Source organism: Lissotriton vulgaris, chromosome 5 (assembly GCF_964263255.1).
Source record: "Lissotriton vulgaris chromosome 5, aLisVul1.2, whole genome shotgun sequence".
NCBI classification, from domain to species: domain Eukaryota; kingdom Metazoa; phylum Chordata; class Amphibia; order Caudata; family Salamandridae; genus Lissotriton; species Lissotriton vulgaris.
This window is the reverse complement of record NC_141693.1, coordinates 1,793,571,979-1,793,593,720: the sequence shown is the minus strand read 5'-3', so window position 1 is coordinate 1,793,593,720 and position 21,742 is coordinate 1,793,571,979. Positions and strand designations below refer to the sequence as shown.

Sequence of the window (21,742 nt, the reverse complement as noted above, 5' to 3'; positions counted from 1 at the left end):
AGGCAAGACCTAAAAAACGAGCCGGGAGTAAGATCCTGGAAATCTGTGAGTTTTAACATTTTTACAATTACACTGCAAGTTACCCTTAACCCATGACTGGCACGTGATTTCATAGAGTATACTTTATGGTATTCTGCAAAAAAAGTTTCAAAAATATTGTTTAGACACAAATATAGTGCCAAATATATTGTGACATCAAAATATTTAGGACTCAATATAGAAGAATATAGAAGGTAAGAATATAATTTTTTTAAAGTACAGTTACGCATAATATTCTTTTAAGTTACTTAATTATTTTTAAGTTAGTTGTATCCGTTTTTGCATAATAAGTTGTTATCATTATAATGTTAAGTATGTTTAATTATTTTGTAGTGTGCCTTTGTTTCCGGTACAATCGTTTTTTTATGTCATTTTTTTCGGTCTTTACTGTTGCACTCAGGAGGACAGATCAAATCATCATAGATATGCATTGAAATTACCAAAAAGGACAATTAACAACTGAGAAGTGCTCATCTGATGTGAAGGGCTAGAAATATATGAGGATTCCCACAAAGTTGTCACGTTGTGTGTTACACATGTTTTCCATGACCCACCCCATCTGGCACACCTCTGTCCTTCCTTTTTTACTGCCTTTGACCCTCAGGTGGGATAGTCTGTCTAAACGGCAAGAGTAAACGGCGAGAGTGTGAGGATATCTAGACGCTACTTAAACGCTGTTGTAAAGTCATCCTGTGCCCTGGGCACCCCCCAACATTTTGCTGACTGCTACTGGTGATAACTAAATCTGATGGACCCTGGGCTCTGCCTAACGAGGCCCAGGGCCAGTGCTATGCTGAAAACACTTAGAATACAATGAAAACACCTACATACACTAGTACACAGTAAGGGTTGGGGTACGCCTGTGATTGGCATGACCTACCCCATAGGACCCTAGCAGCTATTAGGGCAGGGGGGATTGAAACTACCTATCAGTCCCTAGTATATAATAGTGCATGGCAGTTTAGAGGCATATGAGCACTGCTGAAGCCTGAGGCCAGTTTAAAAGTAGCCTCATGTTGCTGGACTGCTTTTAAGAAGTAAATTGTTCCCAAACTCGATGTTGGTGTTTGGGGCACTTAAAAATGATTAACCTACAATTTTTGGGCATATCAGGTACCCCCAGGGTCTCCCCTAGGTGTCCCAGGGGTGGGAGGTCAGGTATCTATAAGGTGGACCCTTACAAAATTAGTTTTACATGCCCTGGGTGAAGTGAAATTGCACATTTCACTCCCCACAATGTGATAAAGTGCTGCCCAAAATGGACTTTGGTGGTAGGAGCACTGTGGGGGGAGGATCTGCAATATTCTTACATATTCAGAACCCCTTAAGTCTCCCCTAGGTGTTCCTGGGGTGGGGTTCTTGTAGGTATATGGAGTGTACTTTTAAAATATTTTTTTATCAGCCCTGGTGCTGGAAGAATGGCCCAAGTCACTTTTCCCATTGCAAATCCCATGCCATAGGTTAACATTGAAAAAGGTTATTAGTTAATAACTGGAGAAAGAAAAGCCATAAAACTAGGATTAAAGGTCTCAGTAGAATCGTAATGATAAATCCAACAATATGGTATTGTTGAATTTATTGTAAAATGTACAGACAAGAAGTTATAAGACTTTTTTTGTCTGTACGCCAAAATTCAACCCTGTACTGCTCTGCCCTGATTGGTCAGAGATAAGTGGGTAAGCCTGGATGCTTTGAAGAGGTATTAAATGACCTCTGGGGCTAGGAAGCCTCTCGGGGAGGAGAGGTTACTGGGCCTAGGAGTGCCAGAGCAGGGGGAGGAGTGGTAAACCATGGACTTCAAGCAAAGGGGAGGACCGCACTTCACCTCCAGCCAGATGTTAGGATTAAGGAAGGAATGAGAAGATGCAAGGGGGAGAGACTATGGAGAATATCCATCCTTGGGGTGTATTTAGCCAGGTTTTCTCTTCCCGCTGAAAATTCTGCCATATTGAATTTTGGAAGAATAGTGGTTTCTGGGTTAGCATTTTGCCACACTCTGCAGGAAGTGGTCAGAACTTTGGGTGGAACCCTGCAGCTCATTGGACAGGAGTGCTCTCCTGCTTGACCCAGAGGACACTGAATACATATCTGAGAGGGGCGGTGCCTCTCAGATCTGCTGCTTGAACCTTAAGAGATTCAGAAGGGTCTGCGCTGAAGAGTTTGATGTGTATTTCCAAAGGCCTGCACTGAAGTTTGCGCCTTTTTGCACCATTTGAAACTACAGCCCTGTGGATCAAACCTGCTTCAAAAGGACTAATAGAGCTCACCTGGACCATCACCACACAGAATCCCCAGCCTGGAGTACTACCAGTGGATTTGTAAGGGTTTTGTCCAAGTGGATGGCGGGAATTGAAGTCTCACACTTTCAAGGACCCTCTTGGAGATTCCAGAACCTTGCATTGTGTGTTGGACACTTTGGGACGCGCAAGAAGAACTTCAGGAAGGAGTTCTAACTGGACCCATCCTGCTGAAGGTGGCTGCTGTAGTATAAGGATAACTCAAGAGACGTCAGGAAATATTTGAAGAGGATTTATTTCCATAAGTAGAAACACCCTCGACCAGACGCTCCCGCTCAGTAAATAAATCGAACTAACGTCCCCATGTATAGTTCTTAAACTTCTCTATAGCCCACACACAAGTGAGTGACTCACGTTCTATGATGCTATAATGTGTTTATGACACTTTGAGTTTCCTTGATGAAAAATCTATTGTTTGCTCTTTTCCTGACACCCACTGACCTAAGACAGCTCCTAAACCTGTTAAATTGGCATCTACCATCAAACAGGATCTAGAGGAGTCGTGAAAAGTATTTAAAGCTGAGCTGCAACAATCATGTTCTTAACTTGCTCAAAAGAGGAAGCAATATCCTCTGACCACTCAAACTTAGACCCCTTACGTAAAAGAGCACGTAGTGGCTCCACTAACTGAGCATACCCATTGATGCCCTCTGGTGACAAGGTATGACCTAAATATTCTAGAAACTGGGTCCCAAACTTGCACTTATCAGCTCTGACTGTCATGCCTGATTCATCAAGCTTACGTAAAACTGAATTTAAATTCAACAAATGTGATTCCCAATCGCCAGAAAAAATCAAAATGTCATCCTGGTAGGCTTGGCTCCGGGCATGTTTTGTAAAAGATTGTCCATAATCTTTTCAAAAACACTGGCCGCGGAGGCCAAGCCAAAAGGAAGTTTAAATATTTGTAAACTCCAAACGGAGTAACAAATGTGGTAAATTCATGGCTATCCTTGGTTAGTGGTCCCTGGTGGTACGCTGTCCGCAAATCAATAATGGAGAAATATTTGGCACCCTCCAGATTAGCAAGAAGATCATGAATTTTAGGGAGGGGGTGGCAGTCAACTAGGATATTTTTATTTAATGTGCGCAAATCAGCACACAATCTGACCTCGCCATTTTTTTTCTGATTATAACAATGGGAGAAACCCATTCTGAAGAGTTATAAGGTGCAATAACACCATTATCACATAAGGATTTAAGAACAGACTTGAGTTCATCCTTTGCACTAATGGGTACAGGTCGAACCTTATGAGCCACTGGATTAGCCTGAGACTTCAGTCTAATTTGATGTTGAAATCCCTTTACAGTACCTGGTTTGTCTGAAAACACATTGGGAAAAATTTAAAAAATTTGTCTAATATCAGAATTATAATCAGCAAGAGCTAGACAAACGGATTTCACAGGTGGAATAGGGATATAATCCTGGGGAGGTTCACCTGCTGCAATTAGATTTTCAGAACCAGGAATTAAATATAAACCCATTTTCGCAAGATCTTGACATCCAATTAGGTTGCGTCCCTTTACAGCAACATATATTTTTGTAATGATAGACCTTTCCAGACATTCCAATCTGGAATTAAAATATCCTAGCATGTCAATGTCAAACTCACTGAATGCTTTCGGGTTGACGTCAGTTTTGGATAAGCAAATAGAATTATTCCACTTCTCATAAAATACAACATCTGACAAAATGGTTATAGGAGATCCCAAATCAGCCATTATGGGAATCTCGACGTCAACAAACAGCGCAGTACCTAAAGAACCTTTGACTGATTGTGGAGAAAAAAATGAGTTACAATCAATGGAGACCACCATGTTTTGGAAATGATCTGCACAGTCTTCTACATACTCAGGATATTCGATACAGTTGACTTTGGTAGGTCTTTTCACAGATCTGCAAGAGCCTTGGAAATGACCTAACTTTTTACATAATACACATCTTCTTCCAAGGGCAGGACAAGTGGGGTTACTACCAAGATGTGATTTCGATCCGCATCTGTAACAAACAGTATTAGTTTTCCTAAACATTTGTTTAAAAGGCTTGTTAACATTCACAACATTAACAGAATTTGAATTTTCAAAAGAAACATTTTGACTAGGAGTGCGAGATTGATCATTCTGCAGAACCCAGGATGTAGTAATGGACCTTTCAAAAAGTGTTGGTTTTCTACAACTTAATAAACGTTCTTGAATTTTTTTAGAATGGCAAGCAAAAACAAATTGATCTCGAATATAAATATCTGGATTTGCTTCAAACTCGCATGTCGAGGCCAAAACTCTTAATTGTGCAATATACTCTTCCACTGACTCATCTTCGCGTTGTCTCCTTCTAAAAAAATTATGTCTCTCAAGCATTTCATTTGACCGTGAGCGCTGGGACGCTCACGGGCAGCCATGGGCTCTAGAAATCTTTTAACATTTAACATTTAACATTCCTCATCATAATGTTTTTCAAGACGAGATAAGGCCTCTTTATATTTATCCCAATGATCTGCATCCCCTGCTTCTCCAGCAGGAGTCTGAAATTTTGGCAGATTCTCAAAAACATTTTGTGCTGCAACACCTAAACTACCATAAAGAATTGCTATTTTCCTTTCTGGGGTAAATTTGACAGCATCATTAGCAACAATGTGATTAGCAAAAGCTTTGACCCATTGACGCCAAGGAATAGTTGGCTTTCCGGGATGTTGTAGAAAAGGAGGAGGTTGAGCAAATTGTTGCGAAGAGGCCATGACTGACAGTAACAATTATGTGGAATGCAATGAAAAATAAGAAAATAATGTAAAAGTATTTCCACAATATTAATGTGAACTATCTTGCAATTACTATATTTGTCCACAACTGAAAATCCATACAACAACTGGCATAAACAAGGTGTGCTTGTCACCGTGGAAAGATGCAAGCTGCAGGTGTGCCCGTCACCGTTAAAGAAAACAGAAGGATGCAGGACAGAAACGTCTTTTAAAAACAATAGAATGGTGTGCCTGTCACCGAAATAAACATTTGAGACATCGTACCTTGAAATCAGATGTGTCCCGATTACAGCCGGAGTTGTAGCGTGAGCGCAGCGCTAGCGTTTGGGTGTGTTACCAAGCAACCAAAAACATGGCCGCCTGACACTTATGCGCTGACGTAGTAGCGTGGTGAGGCAAGACTTGCGTACTGACGCGGCGTTTGGGAGCGTACTGCAAGCGTAGCCAGGATGAGTCGCCTAGAACGCTGAAGCCGAAGCTGACGTACATCTCTGTTGTTAGTGGCAAGAGTCACTAAAATGCCAAAATCTCACCAAGGAAAGGAGGAGACTTCATCTGTGAAGAACCAGCTGTTTGAAGAAAGGCAGAGCCGGGAAGAGCGCTGGGGATAGAAGAGATGCCGAGGTATTTCGTTGGTGGGTGTTTAAAAATGAAATTCTTTGCTTTAAATGGAGTTCTTGACCACCTCGTTGCCAATTGTAGTATAAGGATAACTCAAGAGATGTCAGGAAATATTTGAAGAGGATTTATTTCCATAAGTAGAAACACCCACGACCAGACGCTCCCGCTCCGCTCCTGGACACCAAGCAACTGACTAACGTTGCTGGAATCCAAGAGCAGGGCAGCAGCATCAGAACATGGAACACTATTCAAGAATATACATGTGTCCTCGCACTGCGCTGCAGCGCGAGGACCAGTGAAACATACATGCAATACATTACAGCTGCACAAGAGTGGTGAGAGACCCTCCACAACAATTGCTAAAGGTGTATGTGTCCCTGTCAGAGGCAAGGAAATGACTAAAAGGGGCACTGTTGGTTTCTAAGCACAAGAAAGTCACTAATCTATAAAAAATCATCAGGTTCCCTACAGTTGATTTGTTTCGTTTGTGACTAAATGATTTTCTGAATTGGTGTTTTTAAATGCTTTACATACCTGTTTTTGAAGTTAAGCCTGCGTGCTCGCAGCCACGTTACCAAGGGTTGAGCATAGAAATAATTTCCTAAAACCTATTCTGAGCCCTATACTGAGCTAGTGGCCATATTGCCAGGGGCAGACCTACATTTGCACCTACCAATAATCCACTTTCCAACAAACGCGAACTACGTATATAAGGATTTTGGTGTTTGTTATAGGATAGCTATCTTCTAGGCAAACATGTTTGGTTTTGTTGCTGTATGTTTATACTCACTCGTGCCTACAAAAACTATTTAGATTCTGACCCTTTAAGTCCATGATGAACTATGTTGAACGAGAACACATTTAGGTACGTTAAATGTGCTCACCAGTTAAAATTACACTGGGAGCTTTGACTGCCCCTGCCTCAGGTGGTGTTGATTTGGGATCGCATACCTTAAGGCATTCATTTATTAACCAAAATAGTGTTGATGTAATACAGTCGTATAGGATCCGCTTTACATCTCCAGTCTAATCACTCATACCCCGGTACTTCTGAATATATGCCAACCACAGTTACCCTTTCCCACTTCAAACTTGCATTGCTAGATGCCACCATCTTGTGTCCAGCAATAGCCGTCATGTACCCTAAGGTAGTGATCAAGTGCGCAGGCGTAGCCACCAAATGAGAAAGTGCCACCATCATATGCCAGGTGCAGCCGGGTCTCCTTTTATATCAATGGACAACCTGACATCTGTGAACTTGATAGACCACTGATGTGCTATATGTGCTCAGTTTCCAAAATTCAATTGTCACCATCTTTAGTGTAGACAGACGGAGCTGCATCAATGAATAAAGGGAACACAATCACCAAATGGCTCACCTGTAATATATGCTCTTTGGCGCGGTCAATGTTGGTGGCTCTGCCGGTGCCAGGAGAGGCTGTGAGTCCCAGAATCTGCGGAAGTCTCCCCTCTTGCCGAAGCTTTTTCTCTACATATGACTCCATGAGCTTATTGTAGACGCCATCCTTGTGTGTGTGGTGGCACTCATCGATTACCAGTAGGGTGAAATCTAAGAACCAGTCAAACGGGAGACAGCTTTAGAGGACCAAGACTGTATTAAGATCTCAGCCACAGACGCAATACGTATACTGCATCCCTGACGTCAGTGTCACCTCTCGGCGCAGTGGACTATCTGGATTGAATATTGCTGCATGCTTTCGGGACTCACATAAGCCGTGGGCCTCAGGATATGGGTGAATGGTGTTGCCCAGAACTGTCTATCTTTTAGGTAGTGTTGTATATTTCCAATTCCCCTGGGGCTATCAGAGATCGCTTACAGAAAAGGTATGTGTTAAGAATAAGATGTACTTACTGAGCGTGTAGTGTTTTTATGGGTTGTGTGCAGCGCGAGGATCCTTATGTTGGAAGTGTTGGCTCTACCAGACGGCCCAGTGTTAGGTTAATACATTATATTTCATTAACACAAGATTTGGAATGCTGGGTGCAGGACAGATAATTATACTCCCCAGAATGTAGTCTGTAACTGCGGGTATGGAATTGAATTGTAATTTCTTGGGGCAGATACCGACCCAAAGCACCAGAAAACACAGAAGTGAAAGTACTTCTACAGGCATGGAAGGCAAGGGCGAGGCACTGCACAGTCATTTATCATAAATACTAATGACCTTTGACCTGCTCAATAAGGTACAGCACTGTCTATTGCCTTCATACGATGGATGAGAACCAAAAATCAATTACGAAATTCTAGTTGGCTGGTCTGTTTCTACACACCTCTAATATTTTCATGACCTTCTTCGGGTCCTTCCGAAATTCATCTATCTTTTAATTAGTCATCACTCCTAAATTTTGAAGGTTCACTTAGGAACATATGAATGTGCAACACCTTTACAATCCAATATTTTGTGAGACTATCAGGTCTCACATCAGTGTCAAGTTCATCGCAACACTATCAAAGCACATTTCAGGCCTTCACACACAACATCCAATTCTCCTGATACAGCATATATTTCAACCAAGTGTGTAAAACTCATCTATAAGAACTCCGCCGTGCAATCCATACAATAAGGCAAACGTGTGGAGATGCCAAACTGATGGCGGTTGTGCACCATACAAATAACAGCTAGCAATAACATTACAGAGAGCTGCATGTTATTGTTAGTGTTCCCTGGCCTACCTACAACTGGCACCAGAGACAAGCCATGGTTAGGTCTGCTGGCCCTCAGCTAGTTTCACCTCTAAATATTACATATAAAACAATAATGTGCTCCCATCAGTCTTTCTACAACAATTTGAACTATTGGATTTAGTTTTAGGGAGGAGTGGATTTAAACTCCCAATATATTTTCTTATGGGGGGTGTCCACAATACCTATCGGACCACGCCAGCTCCCTCCCCATTTCTTACTGTTGTCTTCATTTTATAAAGGTATCCTGACACTACTCCCTCTACCACTATTTCTACTACTTCTGGTTCACGTGTCACCCCATCCGCTTTTTTTGTCATGGTTGTGCAGAGTGAGTGTACTCACTGTTCTGTAATTCAGCTGATGAAATGCAGCATAGTTTCCTTTAGTAAATAAGCACTAAGGTGTAAACAGACTATTCTTGGGTGCAATGCTTTTTAATTTGTTGGTCATCGTTTTGTCACTGCTCAGATGATAGAGCGTAAATTAGATAGCATGTGTGTTTGTGGAACGCACATTCACTACTGATAACTCTCTTTGCACTATGGACAGATAACGCACAGAGGTCTCTTGGCACTTTGGACATATGACAATTGTTTATCTACCCAGCTCAATGGCACTTATTTTGACAGCCTCAACAGTTACGGATCCTGTTTTCCATTTTTACAGATAAATACAGATTTAAAACTATGGGTATTTTTGTCTGCATTTATTTTTAAAAGTGGATAAATACAGAAAATTGTGCTTCATAGCTGAGCAAATAGACAGCATGGGAAATAAAAAAAACAGGATGCAATTTCTTTAAAAAATGGCATATGTAAACATACATTTGTGGTATAATGCTAATATTTCGTGGATTTATTGTTCCGTAATATTATGCAGCTTAAATAGCTAAATCATAACAGCAAAGTATGAGTGAGTCTATCAGTTAAATTATTATGGAAATATACAGTTTTACAACTTCATTTATATACAAAACCCAAAATAAATATGGATAAATACAGATAAAATGGCCCAAAAATAAATATGGATAAATACAGACGGAAATGTTTTTTTAAAAATCCATAAAACCGGGAGCCCTAATTACAATCAAGCTTTCTTAAATATTTTTTCCAAAACATTTTTAAAAAAAAGATAGAACTCAAAGAAACAAAAACATTACATTAAAGACTCTATAGAGAAAATACTGTATTAATGGCATGTACCCATTAACAACTTAAAGTACTCATCTTCTGCCAGCTGTCAGTTAGCAAAAACAAATCCGGTGCTTCGGGTATTAGGAGATATTTTGCGAGGGGGGCCTGAAATTTCGACTACCTACAGGCCTCCACAAGGTTTAATCAGGCACTGAGCCTCAAAAAAGGCTAAAAGGACACGCTGTGATGTGAATCTGCATCTATGATATTTAAAGCAGAACCCTTTATTGGGTGCATTAACCCACTAAACAGTTATACCTGGCTGGGTTGGACCAGTACCTCTAGGCAGGGACGAATCTAGGATTTGTGGGGCCCTGGGCTAAAAGGGAATGTTCGAGGCCCCTCTAATTTAGGTAAGTGGCCCCTTGCAAGGAAACCATCAGAGACACTGCGGGACGCCCAAGTCCAGCATTTTAGCGCCCCACAGTTTTAACTTTCAGCCCACAAGCAATTCTCACACCTGCAGTCCGATAGGTGTGAGAATACCTTGTGGGCTAAAAGTTAAAACTGTGGGGGCGCTAAAATGCTGGACAATGGGCGTCCCACAGTGACTCTGCATGGGTCTCCTTGCAATTGGGACAAGAGAAAGCGTCTCTCTCCCCTAGGCCTTCAGAAAATATTCCTGAGAGGCCCGGGGAGGGGGGCTCCTCCAATTGACCCTAATTGCAAGGCAACACCTTTCTTTAAAATGGATCGCCAGGGAAACAAAAGTACACTGCACCAGTGCGGGGCCCCATGCTGATGTGCTGAGTGCGAGGCCCTGGGCAGCTGCCCACACTGCCCATGCCTAGCGCCGGCCATGCCTCAAGGCCATATACGGAACGCACTCAGCAGACACGTGCAAAAACAGAAGAGGTCCATGCGTCGGTTACTATGAAAATTGTGCTGCGGGTAGCGTATACATTAAAGAGGGGCAGCCCCTGCTCACCGGTTAGCTCCACATGCTTCAATTCGTCCTTGGCTTCCAGCGCGTTCTGCAGGATCTGAGCGGTGCATACAATGACGTCATGCGTCTTCACTGCATCCGCGAAGAAGCACTTCTCATCGCTATCCCCACTAATGGCGATGAGGCGGTAATTGTCCTTGAGGTGCGGATTGAACTCCTTTGTATAGAGCTGGTCCACCAAATGAACCTGGAAAGGAAAAACATTAACCATTTTCATTTTTTAAATTCAGGAGGCAAATCATAGGTTAATTGTGGCAGTCAGTATTTTGCATTGTTGTTTACAGAAATGCCTGAAGTACTGGTCCTACATGAAACATACAAAATAAATGAAATTGTTATATTTTGTGGGTTGTTTTTTCATTCAGCTCTTTTGCAGAGTTCGAATCCATGCACTGTGGTTCTACACAAGAAGACTGTGGAGGGCTGTCTGCAGCTGGTTTAAAAATCGCTTTAAATCAAAATGCACAAGTTTAAATCCAGTCCACTCCCTCCGCTTGCGCAAATACTTTAATCCTGGACTTCCAAGCAGTAAATAAAAATATAAATAGCAGGATATATATGTTTGTGATGTAAAAATATAAAAACAAATAATTTACACCGAAAATATAGACCAAGGGTAAAATACATCATATTGCACATTCATTGGGTGTCACCCAGCAGGTCTGGGTGCAACCCTTTTCATCGGTTGCTAGGAAAGTATCTAGGGGAGTCCCACAGGGCTCCACTTTAACATTTATCTGACTCCCTTGATCTTTCTGGTGGAGGAGCTGGGAGCAAAAATAATTGCCTATGCCCATGACACCCAGCTGCTTCTCACCTGGAAAGACTCCGACATGTCGACCGAAGGGGCCAAGAGATGTCTTTCATCGGTGTTTCAGTGGCTTGCACTCGCTCAACTGAAGTGCAATGAGGACAAGTCGGAGGTCCTCTTGTATGGCCAGTTCCCCCTGCCTTTAGAGAATCCTTGTGGCCTCCTGACTTTCCCCAACCAAACTCTGTGGGTACCCCAGTTAAGAACTTGGGGATATGGTTTGGAGAAGACCTTTGTTTCTCGACGCAAATTAAGAAACTTACTGGAGTGTGTTTTGGCACTCTTAAATCTCTAAGACGATTCTTTCCTTTGCTCCCCAGGCCTGCTAAGGAAACGGTCGCTCGAGCTCTTATCCTCTCCCGCATTGACTACGCCAACGCTCTGTACTTCAGTATCCCAGGCTATCTGGTTAAAAAACTGCAGACCATACAGAATGCCGCAGCCATACTTCTGTTTAACATCTCCAGAAGATCAAGCGTAAGACAGCACCTTTGCGATCTGCACTGGATCCCTGTGGCATACAGAGTGTAATTTAAAGCTCTTACTCTGGCCCACAGAGCCCTGCATGGCCTGGGTCCATTGTACCTGATGAAGCGTTTTGCGTTCTATGCTCCGAGCAGGGCGCTTCGCTCAGCCTCTCAATGCCGGCTGGTGACTCCTAGATTCCGTAGAATGCGGCTTGGTGGTCAGTCCCTTTCTGTGAAAACAGCTAAAGCGTGGAACTCCCTTCCCCCGGATTTACGCGATATTCACGACTTTAGGTTATTTAAAAAACAACTCAAAACCTTCTTCTTTAACCTTTCTGTTTAAACTCCTTTGCCCTGCCAGGGCCCGGTAACTTTGCGCGCCAGGATACTCTTGAGTAATTGTGCGCGATACAAAACGCGGTATGCAGCGTTTAGAACGCATGCATTACAACGGAATACCTTTACAACGCGGTCGTAACAACGAAAGTTGTTACGACGCATTGCACTGGGGGGAGCTCAAGGATAGTAAATGATTTAATTTATTATCCCAACACCTTCCCTACTATCCACGGGGACTGGTGTTGGAATAGTAAATTAAATTGTTCAATTTTGCGCCCCCCCCAGCGCAATGCGTGGTAACAACTTTCGTTGTTACGAACGCGTTGTAAAGGTACGCGTTGTAAATGTATGCGTTCTAACGTCATACATCCACAAAACGCTTATAACATAACATAATTTTTTTTTTTTTAACTCCTGTAGTATGTAACCAAATGAGACCTTTTGGTGGCAACAATAGATACTGACGCATAGTACTTTGTATGGATATTTCCACATACGGAAGGTTCTACCACTTTTTGCAGTATGTACCACTAGTTCAGCAGTACTCTGCCTCTCAAAATGGATGACCTGGCAATGGGCGGAGCTGCTGCCCAGCTTTGCTTCTTGGCAGGATGTGATGTCAGAATTAATAGAAAAGATGTCAGTCTCATGGGTAACACAACTCTCTAGAATAATGCGCCTATCAAAAAACTTTCTCTTCCAATACAGTTCCATGATGGGAGCTCTTATGGCTGCATATGTAATGACCTGTGAATTTGAGGTCTATGTGGAGTGCAAGTCCATGTCTAGCCCCATGTTTGCCGTTGAGGTTTTTGCAAAAGAGGAAGTGACTTTAACCTCAAAGAGCACGGTAGGGTTAACAAGGCTGTACAGATTTATTTAATTTGACCTAGACCTCAACTGAGGTCAACAAATACATGATTAATAGGTAGTAAAACAGTTACACTATTCAGACATTAAAACAGTTTTAAAAAACTTTAAAAAAATATGTATACTGGTTATAACAAGCAAATTCATCAAGCGAAGATTTACAAAACTCAATTAAACTTTTTGCATTGCATAGCAAAGATTATGTCTTACACATGTAGGCTTTATATGCCGACACCATGGCATTACCAGAGTCGAATTTGGACAGACTAATAACACGTGTAAGAAATCTTGCCGTCCTCCATTACATAAGTCACAAATTTGTGTGGAACTTTCCGATTTATCACATTTGAAAGTCTGGGTCTTTAGGGGAAGAATCCCCAACCTCATTAAAATTATGGTACACCTGACCCTATGCTCTAATGAAAAACATATGTATCAGTGCAGGGTTTTTTATTGTAGACTGTCTAATAGGTGTGCTAAGTGTTTTAGCAGAGAACAGTGGTTTACATCTGACTCATAGCTGATTAAAGGAGGAAGTGACTTCCTCAAAGAGTAGCGTAGGGTTTATAAAGTATCGCCACACCATTGACCACTCTCTCGAACTACAGGCCATCTCAGGCGCGTGCTGGTCTGATATCGGCATTCAGCTCTGCTGTGACTTCCTTTGCTGAATGACCATCCTATGTGACAACCGATGATCTGAGAGGAATGGTGAAGTTGCAATGATCTTACATGATGCAGGCTTGTCAGGTATCATGGATCACACAATGATACAGCCAATGATCTGAGAGGAATTGTGACTTTGCAACAATCTTCCGTGGGTATCATATATCACAGGTGACACATCTGGTGATCTGAGAAGAATGGTGAGGTTACAGCGATCTTCCATGATGCAGGCTTGTTGGGTATCACAGATCACAAGTGATGCTACAGAATTTGGATTTATCTCCACATCCCTCCAGGGCAGTGTGCTGTCACATGTTTTTCAAGTTTTTTCAGGTGACTCTGCCTTGCCTGGCGTGGAGTCCCAGCTTGAGGTGCGGCTGTGTTCTTCTGGACAGTGGTGTGCCCAGGTTGCTCTTCCTGGCATTGTACTCTTCTCTTGTTTTGAAGCAATATCAACATTGTTGGTAGAAAGACAGAGACTCAAAGATCGAGTTCCAGCTACTGGTCTCATCTTGAAACTCACCATTAAGAGGGTACAAATAATGCTGCTGGCAGACAAGGCTTGAAGTTTTCATTGCTTTATGCAAGAATGTTATTTATGATGTTTGGAAATTGAGAGTCCAGATGAAAATATTCACGCTGACAGCACCATGTTTTTAAGCGAAAAGTGAAATAAAATTTGGGGAGTGTTTATTTTCCACTTAAATCCCAGTGTATATTTCTCAAACTATTTAGACACTTAGAGCTTGAAGGTTATAAAGTGCACATTAAACAACATCTTTGAAAATAAAATACAGTTTAATTTAAAAGGATTAACATTTTAATTAACGGTTTAATGGATCAATAGAGAATAACAGGACGTTGTATGAATCCCACGAAGGATATCGAGTGCTGCTTTGTTGGTATCCGGATTGTACCCAACAAGCCTTGACAACAGCAACCCACGTAGAAAGCAAAGATTGGCTTTGGTGCAGACCAGCAAGGTCTGAGCGACACACCCTTTGGAGGGGAGTCAGAGCACGTCTGCCGCAACCAGGAAAGCCTAAGAAACAGAAGAGTTACCTTTGTGGGGACCCACCAGTCGACGGACCAGGGATCGCGAAGGAGCCTCAAGCAGAAATGCTAGAAGATGGCCCAAGGAGCACTCGTGTGGTGTGTAATGTGTTGATTTCCGTTCGGGGCGTTGAAGTGCGCTTGTGTGGAAGCAGGGCCGGCTTTAACACTGGTGGCGCCCTGTGTGACAATGCTTGATGGCGCCCCCCAATAACCACTTCTGCCATGGATTCCTTCACTAGCACCCTTTAACAGTGCCACTTAAGTCTCCATAACCACTGCCTCTCAGATTCATTTAATTTTAAAGCACCACTCATACCAGTGTACGGTGTCAGAGCACTTTACATCACACACACATTGCACAGAGACAATCATATGTGCGTAAATCAGTGTATAGGAATTGTTACATCAGGCAGGACTGCATGGGGTAGTGTATGAGTAACATGTAACCGATACTGGTAGGCAATATAGTTTATGAGTCCTTATTCTGGAAAAGCCCAAATTTAGAATTTAAAACATATCGTTCTTAGAGGTTCTCTTTAATAATAAGAATTGTTTTCTACCCAAATAAACCCTTTTCGCAAGATTAGGATGATGAAAGACTTAGCAAAACATATATAGTGCTAACATATACCTTGCAGTTTGCATACAGCTCTTTGATGATAGTTAATAGCTCAATGTTCTATATTTGGAGTTTGACTTATAAACGACAAGTAACAAAAGGAGCTCTCTTACAGAAGCAGTACACCACTGACCTATTTCCATTATATGCACTTTGTTATTTGCATGGTACTCGTTCTTAGCAGCAGGCATTGCAGCCCAGTGTGGAAGGATAGCTCTCAGGGGTATTGGGGCAGCGTCATCATGTTCAATTGCCACATGTGGTATAAAGTCATGGGGCATGTACCAGAAGTGCGCAAGCTGAGGTAGCGCGCACAGGTAATATAACTCATGAATGACCAAATGAAAGGAGAACCACACCAGGTATATATATAAAATATATGTATTTATTCTAAACACACCCCTCTAGTCTCTTTATGAGGCTAGAAGCAAATGTACATACAGTAATCTTATTTAGCACCCAGTAAATTAGCACAATATATGGTTAGCCCTAGGGGCATACCAAACCATATACTAAGAACGTGGTATGAGAACCATGACAGACATAGATACCAGGCCTAGAGCCTGTAGAACCGCTGGGGCAACCAGGAACCACCCAAGGTAGTGACACAAGGGACCCACAGGGGACGCGTGCAGTGTCTAAACACAGCTGCGAGTCACCATTCACTTCTATAGAGAAAGTTGCTATTAGAATTTTTAAGATTAGTGACACTTAGAAGTGGACTTGGAGCAAACCCCTTTAGAACTAGGCAGTTCTAGAGTCAATACCCACGGGAGCACCGGAGTTCCCGAGTTACCTCACCCATGGAAGCCAGGTGCATAGGTGTCTTTTCGTGTCAGCTTTCGTCGTTGTTTTCTATGGCGAGCTGCTGAAAAATGCAGCAGGCGACCAAGTGGAAAGTGTCCGGATCGATCCAAGGGTGGATTGGAGATCTGAAGAACCTGAAAGCAGAGGGGAAAGAGTCTGGGTCACCTGCCAGTGATCAGGAAGGCGAGGAGAAGATGCCCACCGATGTCGGGTGATTTCAGGTGCAGAAGGTGAAGCTTGACTCTTCAGCCACGAGGACCAGGAGGCGTCGACAATGACCAGGAGCTGGATTCATGCTGTCCCACGAAGGATATCGAGTGCTGCTTTGTTGGTATCCGGATTGTACCCAACAAGCCTTGACAACAGCAACTCACGCAAAAAGCAAAGATTGGCTTCGGTGCAGACCAGCAAGGTCTGAGCGACACACCCTTTGGAGGGGAGTCAGAGCACGTCTGGCGCAACCAGGAAAGCCTAAGAAACAGAAGAGTTACCTTCGTGGGGACCCACCAGTCGACGGACCAGGGATCGCGAAGGAGCCTCGAGCAGAAATGCTAGAAGCGGGCCCAAGGAGCACTCGTGGAGTCTAGGCCCACAATCTTCGGTGCAAATGGTGCTCGGGGCTTGGACTACAAGTAGCCCAATGCACAACTTCGGGAAAGCTCGGGATTTCGATGCACTTGCAAATGTGCACGGTGTCCAGGAGTTCCGGTCCCACGTCACTGTGAGGGCTGCGGGTCTCAGCTTCGCTGGGATCTCGTGTCGGTCTCTGAGAAGTCTGGAAGTCCATCTCCTGAGTCGCAAATATGTCGGGATCCGACGGGAGCCTTGGAAATGCAGACCGGCAAGATGCTTCTTTGGTGCCCTATATCTTAGTAAGGGGTACATGCACCACCTTACCCAGGCTGCAGTAGCAGATGTTTGGTGCCATTTTGGAATGCTTCCCAGGGTGGAATAATACATGCTTCAGCCCCTGGTAGGCCTCTGGGGTACCTATGCCCTTGGTACCCAAGGTACCAAATACTAGCGACTCACAAGGGTAACCCAGTAACCAATCTGGAGTGTACCTAAAGTACATGCAATCAATTTAGAGAGGAAGCAGCTAGGCTAGAGTCCTGGATGGCAGGGCCCCAGCCAGACTAAAGTCGAAAAACAGTGAAACACCAGCAAAAAGTGGGGTTAACCATAGTAGGCATATCCTACTCTCATACACAACCCCCTCCCACTTCAGCAACCCCAACTAGCCAAAGACATCCGCAGTTAATAACACAGAGACATAAAACCAACAATAAAATTTTATAGATTCAACAATTTGCAGCACAGTGTGCTGGACTCTTCTGGGGTGTTCCCTCGAGTGTGTTCGCCTGTGTCCGAATCACACTCCAGGTGGACGGAGGTGGCTGGGTCCCCAGCAAAGCACATGAAGGGGCCCCCCTGCAAAGCACATGAAGGGCCCCCCCGCGGCGGACAGCCCACCACCTACCACTTTTCCCTACCACCCAGAAATCTATTATATTTTGATTTGAAACCTACAACATTTAATTGAAATGCCTCTATATTGTTTCTCTAAGTTCTAATGAGAAAGTGGGAAACACTCTTAACATACAAGCTTTGCCATTTGTAACAATACTGTCAAAAGCAGATTATTTAACTGAGGCAGCAATCAGAACAATTCCAAGGAGAGGTCCTATTGTCTCAGGAACTGCCTCTGGCTGAAGAATAACTATGAAGGGTCTGAAATAGAATTGACATTAATGGACAATAACTTGAAACTTTGAAAGACAAACCCAAACCTGCAATTCCATAAAAACTCCACTGATAATATACATGAGAAGTACATAAGATATAACTCAGTATCCTACAAAAGTCAAGAGAAATAGATTGGTGAATTAGCTGCATGCCACACACCTCTAACCCTCTCCTCTCTGTCTTTATCTCTCTCCCCCTCTCGCACGGTCTCTCTCGCTCTATCCCTCTCCACTCTATCCTTTAATCCTTCTCCAATCATTTTATCCGTCTCCTGTCTCTTTTTATCCCTCACCTCTCTCTGACTCTTTTCATCCCTCTACTCTCTCTCATGCGCTTGTTCTCTATCCCTCTCCTCTCTGTCTTTATCCCTCTCCCCCTCTCGCATGCTCTCTCTCTATATCCTTCTCCGCTCTATCCTTTTATCCCTCTCCTATCCTTTTATCTCTCCCCTGTCTCTTTTTAGCCCTCACCTCTCTGTCTCTTTTTATTCCTCTCCTCTCACGCGCTTGCTCTCTATCCCTCTCCTCTCTGTCTTTATCCCTCGCCCCCTCTCGCATGCTCTCTCTATATCCCTCTCCGCTCTATCCTGTTATCCCTCCCCTGTCTCTTTGTATCCCTCAAATCTCTGTCTCTCTTTTATTCTTCTCCTCTCTCTCATGCGCTTGCTCTCTATCCCTCTCCTCTCTGTCTTTATCCCTCTCCCCCTCTCGCATGCTCTCTCTCTATTATCCCTCTCCGCTCTATCCTTTTATCCCTCTCCTATCCTTTTATCCCTCCCCTGTCTCTTTTTAGCCCTCACCTCTCTGTCTCTTTTTATCCCTCTCCTCTCACGCGCTTGCTCTCTATCCCTCTCCTCTCTGTCTTTATCCCTCGCCCCCTCTCGCATGCTCTCTCTATATCCCTCTCCGCTCTATCCTGTTATCCCTCCCCTGTCTCTTTGTATCCCTCAAATCTCTGTCTCTCTTTTATTCTTCTCCTCTCTCTCATGCGCTTGCTCTCTATCCCTCTCCTCTCTGTCTTTATCCCTCTCCCCTCTTGCACGGTCTCTCTCTCTCTCTCTCTATCCCTCTCCGCTCTATCCTTTTATCCCTCTCCTATCCTTTTATCCCTCTCTCTGTCTCTTCTCATCCCTCTCCTCTCTCACGCGCTTGCTCTCTATCCCTTTCCTCTCTGTCTTTATCCCTCTCCCCCTCTTGCATGCTCTCTCTCTCTATCCATCTCCGCTCTATCCTTTAATCCATCTCCTATCCTTTTATCCCTCCCCTGTCTCTTTTTAGCCCTCACCTCTCTCTGTCTTTTGTATCACTCTCCTCTCGCTCACGCGCTTGCTCTCTATCCCTCTCCTCTGTCTTTATCCCTCTCCCCCCTATTGCACGCTCTCTCTATCCCTCTCCACTCTATCCTTTTATCCCTCCCCTGTCTCTTTGTATCCCTCAAATCTCTGTCCCTTTTTATCCCTCTCCTCTCTCTCTCATGCGCTCGCTCTCTATCCCTCTCCTCTGTCATTATCCCTCTCCCCCTCTCGCATGGACGAACGCTCTCTCTCTCTCTCTATCCTTCTCCTCTCTATCCTTTTATCCCTCTCCTCTCTATCCTTTTATCCCTCTTCTCTGTCTCTTTTTATCCATCTCCTCTCTCTCTCTGTCTCTTTCTATACCTCTTCTCTCTCTCTCATGCACTCGCTCTCTATTCCTCTCCTCTGTCTTTATCCCTCTCCCCCCCTCTTGCACGCTCTCTCTCTTTCCCTCTCCTCCCTCTTTATATCTCTCTCCTCTCTCTCTGTGACTCTTTTTATCCCTCTCTCATGCACTGTCTCTCTTTCCCTCTCCTTTGTCTTTTTATCCCTCTCCTCTCTCTCTGCGACTCTTTTTAACCCTCTCCCTCTCTCACGCGCTCCCCCTCTATCCCTCTCCTCAGTCTTTATCCCTCTCCCCCTTATGCTCACCCTCCCTCTCTTTATCCCTCTACCTTTATTCCACTCCTCTCAGACTCTCGCTCTAGCGCTCTCTTCTCTCTGTCTTTAGCCCTCTCCCCTCCCCCTTTTGCTCTCTCTCGCCCTCTTTTTATCCCTCTCGCTTTATACCTCTCCTCTCTCTTTTTATCCATCTGCTCTCTCTGTCGCTTTTTATCCCTCTCGCCCTCTTGCGTGCTCTCTCTATCCTTCTCCTTTCTCTCTTTATCCATCCCCTTTTGCTCTCTATATAGCCTTTGACTCCTTCCTCGCTGCAGCCTCCTCTCTCTTTCGCACTCCCCTATCCTGAGCATTGGCCCGGTGATAAAGGTGATGTGATGTCTGAATGCACCAGTGAGGTGTTTGGGAGTCGGGACAACACACGCCCGAACTGCCGTGACAGGGTATTAATCGCTTTATTTTAAGACCCGTAGAACATTGTATCCCTAACAAAAGGACGTTTATAGGAACGTTTGCCGCAGGTTGATATTATTTCCAAAACAGTGCTTTACTTTACTTCCCAGAAGAATATTTTTTCAAATATGCAACAATTGATTGAATTTGCCAATGAACTGAGGGCGCGAGAGGGGCTATCATGGATGGACAGGCGATGGCTGCGGTGCTCAGTGGTGACCTATTACTGCAGAATTTTACAGTGAATTGTCACCTATAGCTTGAAATTGGTACACAGATAAACTTATAGCCCGACTGGCCTATTAATATGTTAGCATATAAAATAAAGAGCCTTCCGAGTAATTCACTGGTGCTTTTGTCAGTGATACCAACTTTCCTAATAAGCTGTCACATTCCAATATTGCACCAGGTTGCACTGTTTGTTTTGATCTGAAAACATTAATTTTGAGTCCTGTCTTCTCCATAGAGGCCGCCTTGCTAGCACAGATGAAGCGCCATTTTCACACAGTTGTGAAAAATGTCACCTTGCCTTTAAATATCCGTCATGAAAAATGAAAACATTTTTGGCAACCAGCTATGCACCTGCTCTCACTCAGCCTCAGCTTCTGCAGTCTAAGGTGCTGCTCCAAAAATCCCAGCAACGCTCTGTACTACCTGCTTCTCTTGGTCATACTTTCCTTGCACAGAGGCACCTGCTCCCGTCTGTTTTTATTGGTCACGACATACTGCGCACTTTTAATTGTTGCGCTGCAAAGGCGCATGACTGACAGTAGTAGTCACCAGCCCCACCCTATGCCCCACCCACCGCACCGACGCAGAGACATCTGTGTGCAACGTAAGTAATGGAGAGGCAGGAGAGCCTTAGCGTCCGGGCTTGCGCACACCATTTAACCCCTTCGCTGCGGCCGTGATTTTACCGCTGTGCGGTAAACAAAAGAACAGGGCGGGGCCATGACGAACCCCAGCCGTCATCAGCACACGCCCACGGCTGGGTTCGTCACCAGCAAGGGAGGGGTTAAAGAGTAAGAGCCAAACACGAACACCATTTAATTAATTATTAGTCAGATTAAGAGCTAGAAGAGGTCGTGGCGTGCACGCACCATGAAGACAAGAGTCTTGCTAATGTTGGCCCAGCTGAGTGAGGGGGCCCTTGGAGCGCAGGGGGTCCCCCCCGCATCGCAGGGGCAGCGGGGGGCCTTTGTTACGCCCCTAAATGCATGAGTTGTGTGATCGTTTTTATCCCTTTGCTAATTTCCTTTGATAAATTAGGGAGGGTCAAATCTGCTGAAATATATTGGGGTAAAAGGCCTGTAAAAAAAGGCAAAGCATGCACAGTTCAGAGAGTTAAGTACCGATTCTGCAGGCTATGCTTTATTTTCAAATAGAAAACTCGAAATTGAAGGGACTGCATGGCGGGTTTTGGGCGACCTTTGGCCT

The 21,742-nt window shown here is 43.9% G+C and overlaps 1 protein-coding gene across 2 annotated transcripts in view; it reads right to left on the bottom strand.

The window, feature by feature from the left end:
- LOC147717192 (ATP-dependent RNA helicase DHX58-like) overlaps positions 1–21,742 on the bottom strand; it is a 96,142-nt gene that overhangs the window by 57,198 nt on the left and 17,202 nt on the right. For both annotated transcript variants that reach the window (XM_086924143.1, XM_086924144.1), the window contains exons 4-5: positions 10,542–10,746; positions 7,093–7,283 (exon numbers count right to left, since the gene is read on the bottom strand). In XM_086924143.1, the coding sequence (XP_086780269.1) occupies positions 7,093–7,283; positions 10,542–10,746 (396 nt within the window). The remainder of the gene's footprint in view (positions 1–7,092; positions 7,284–10,541; positions 10,747–21,742) is intronic.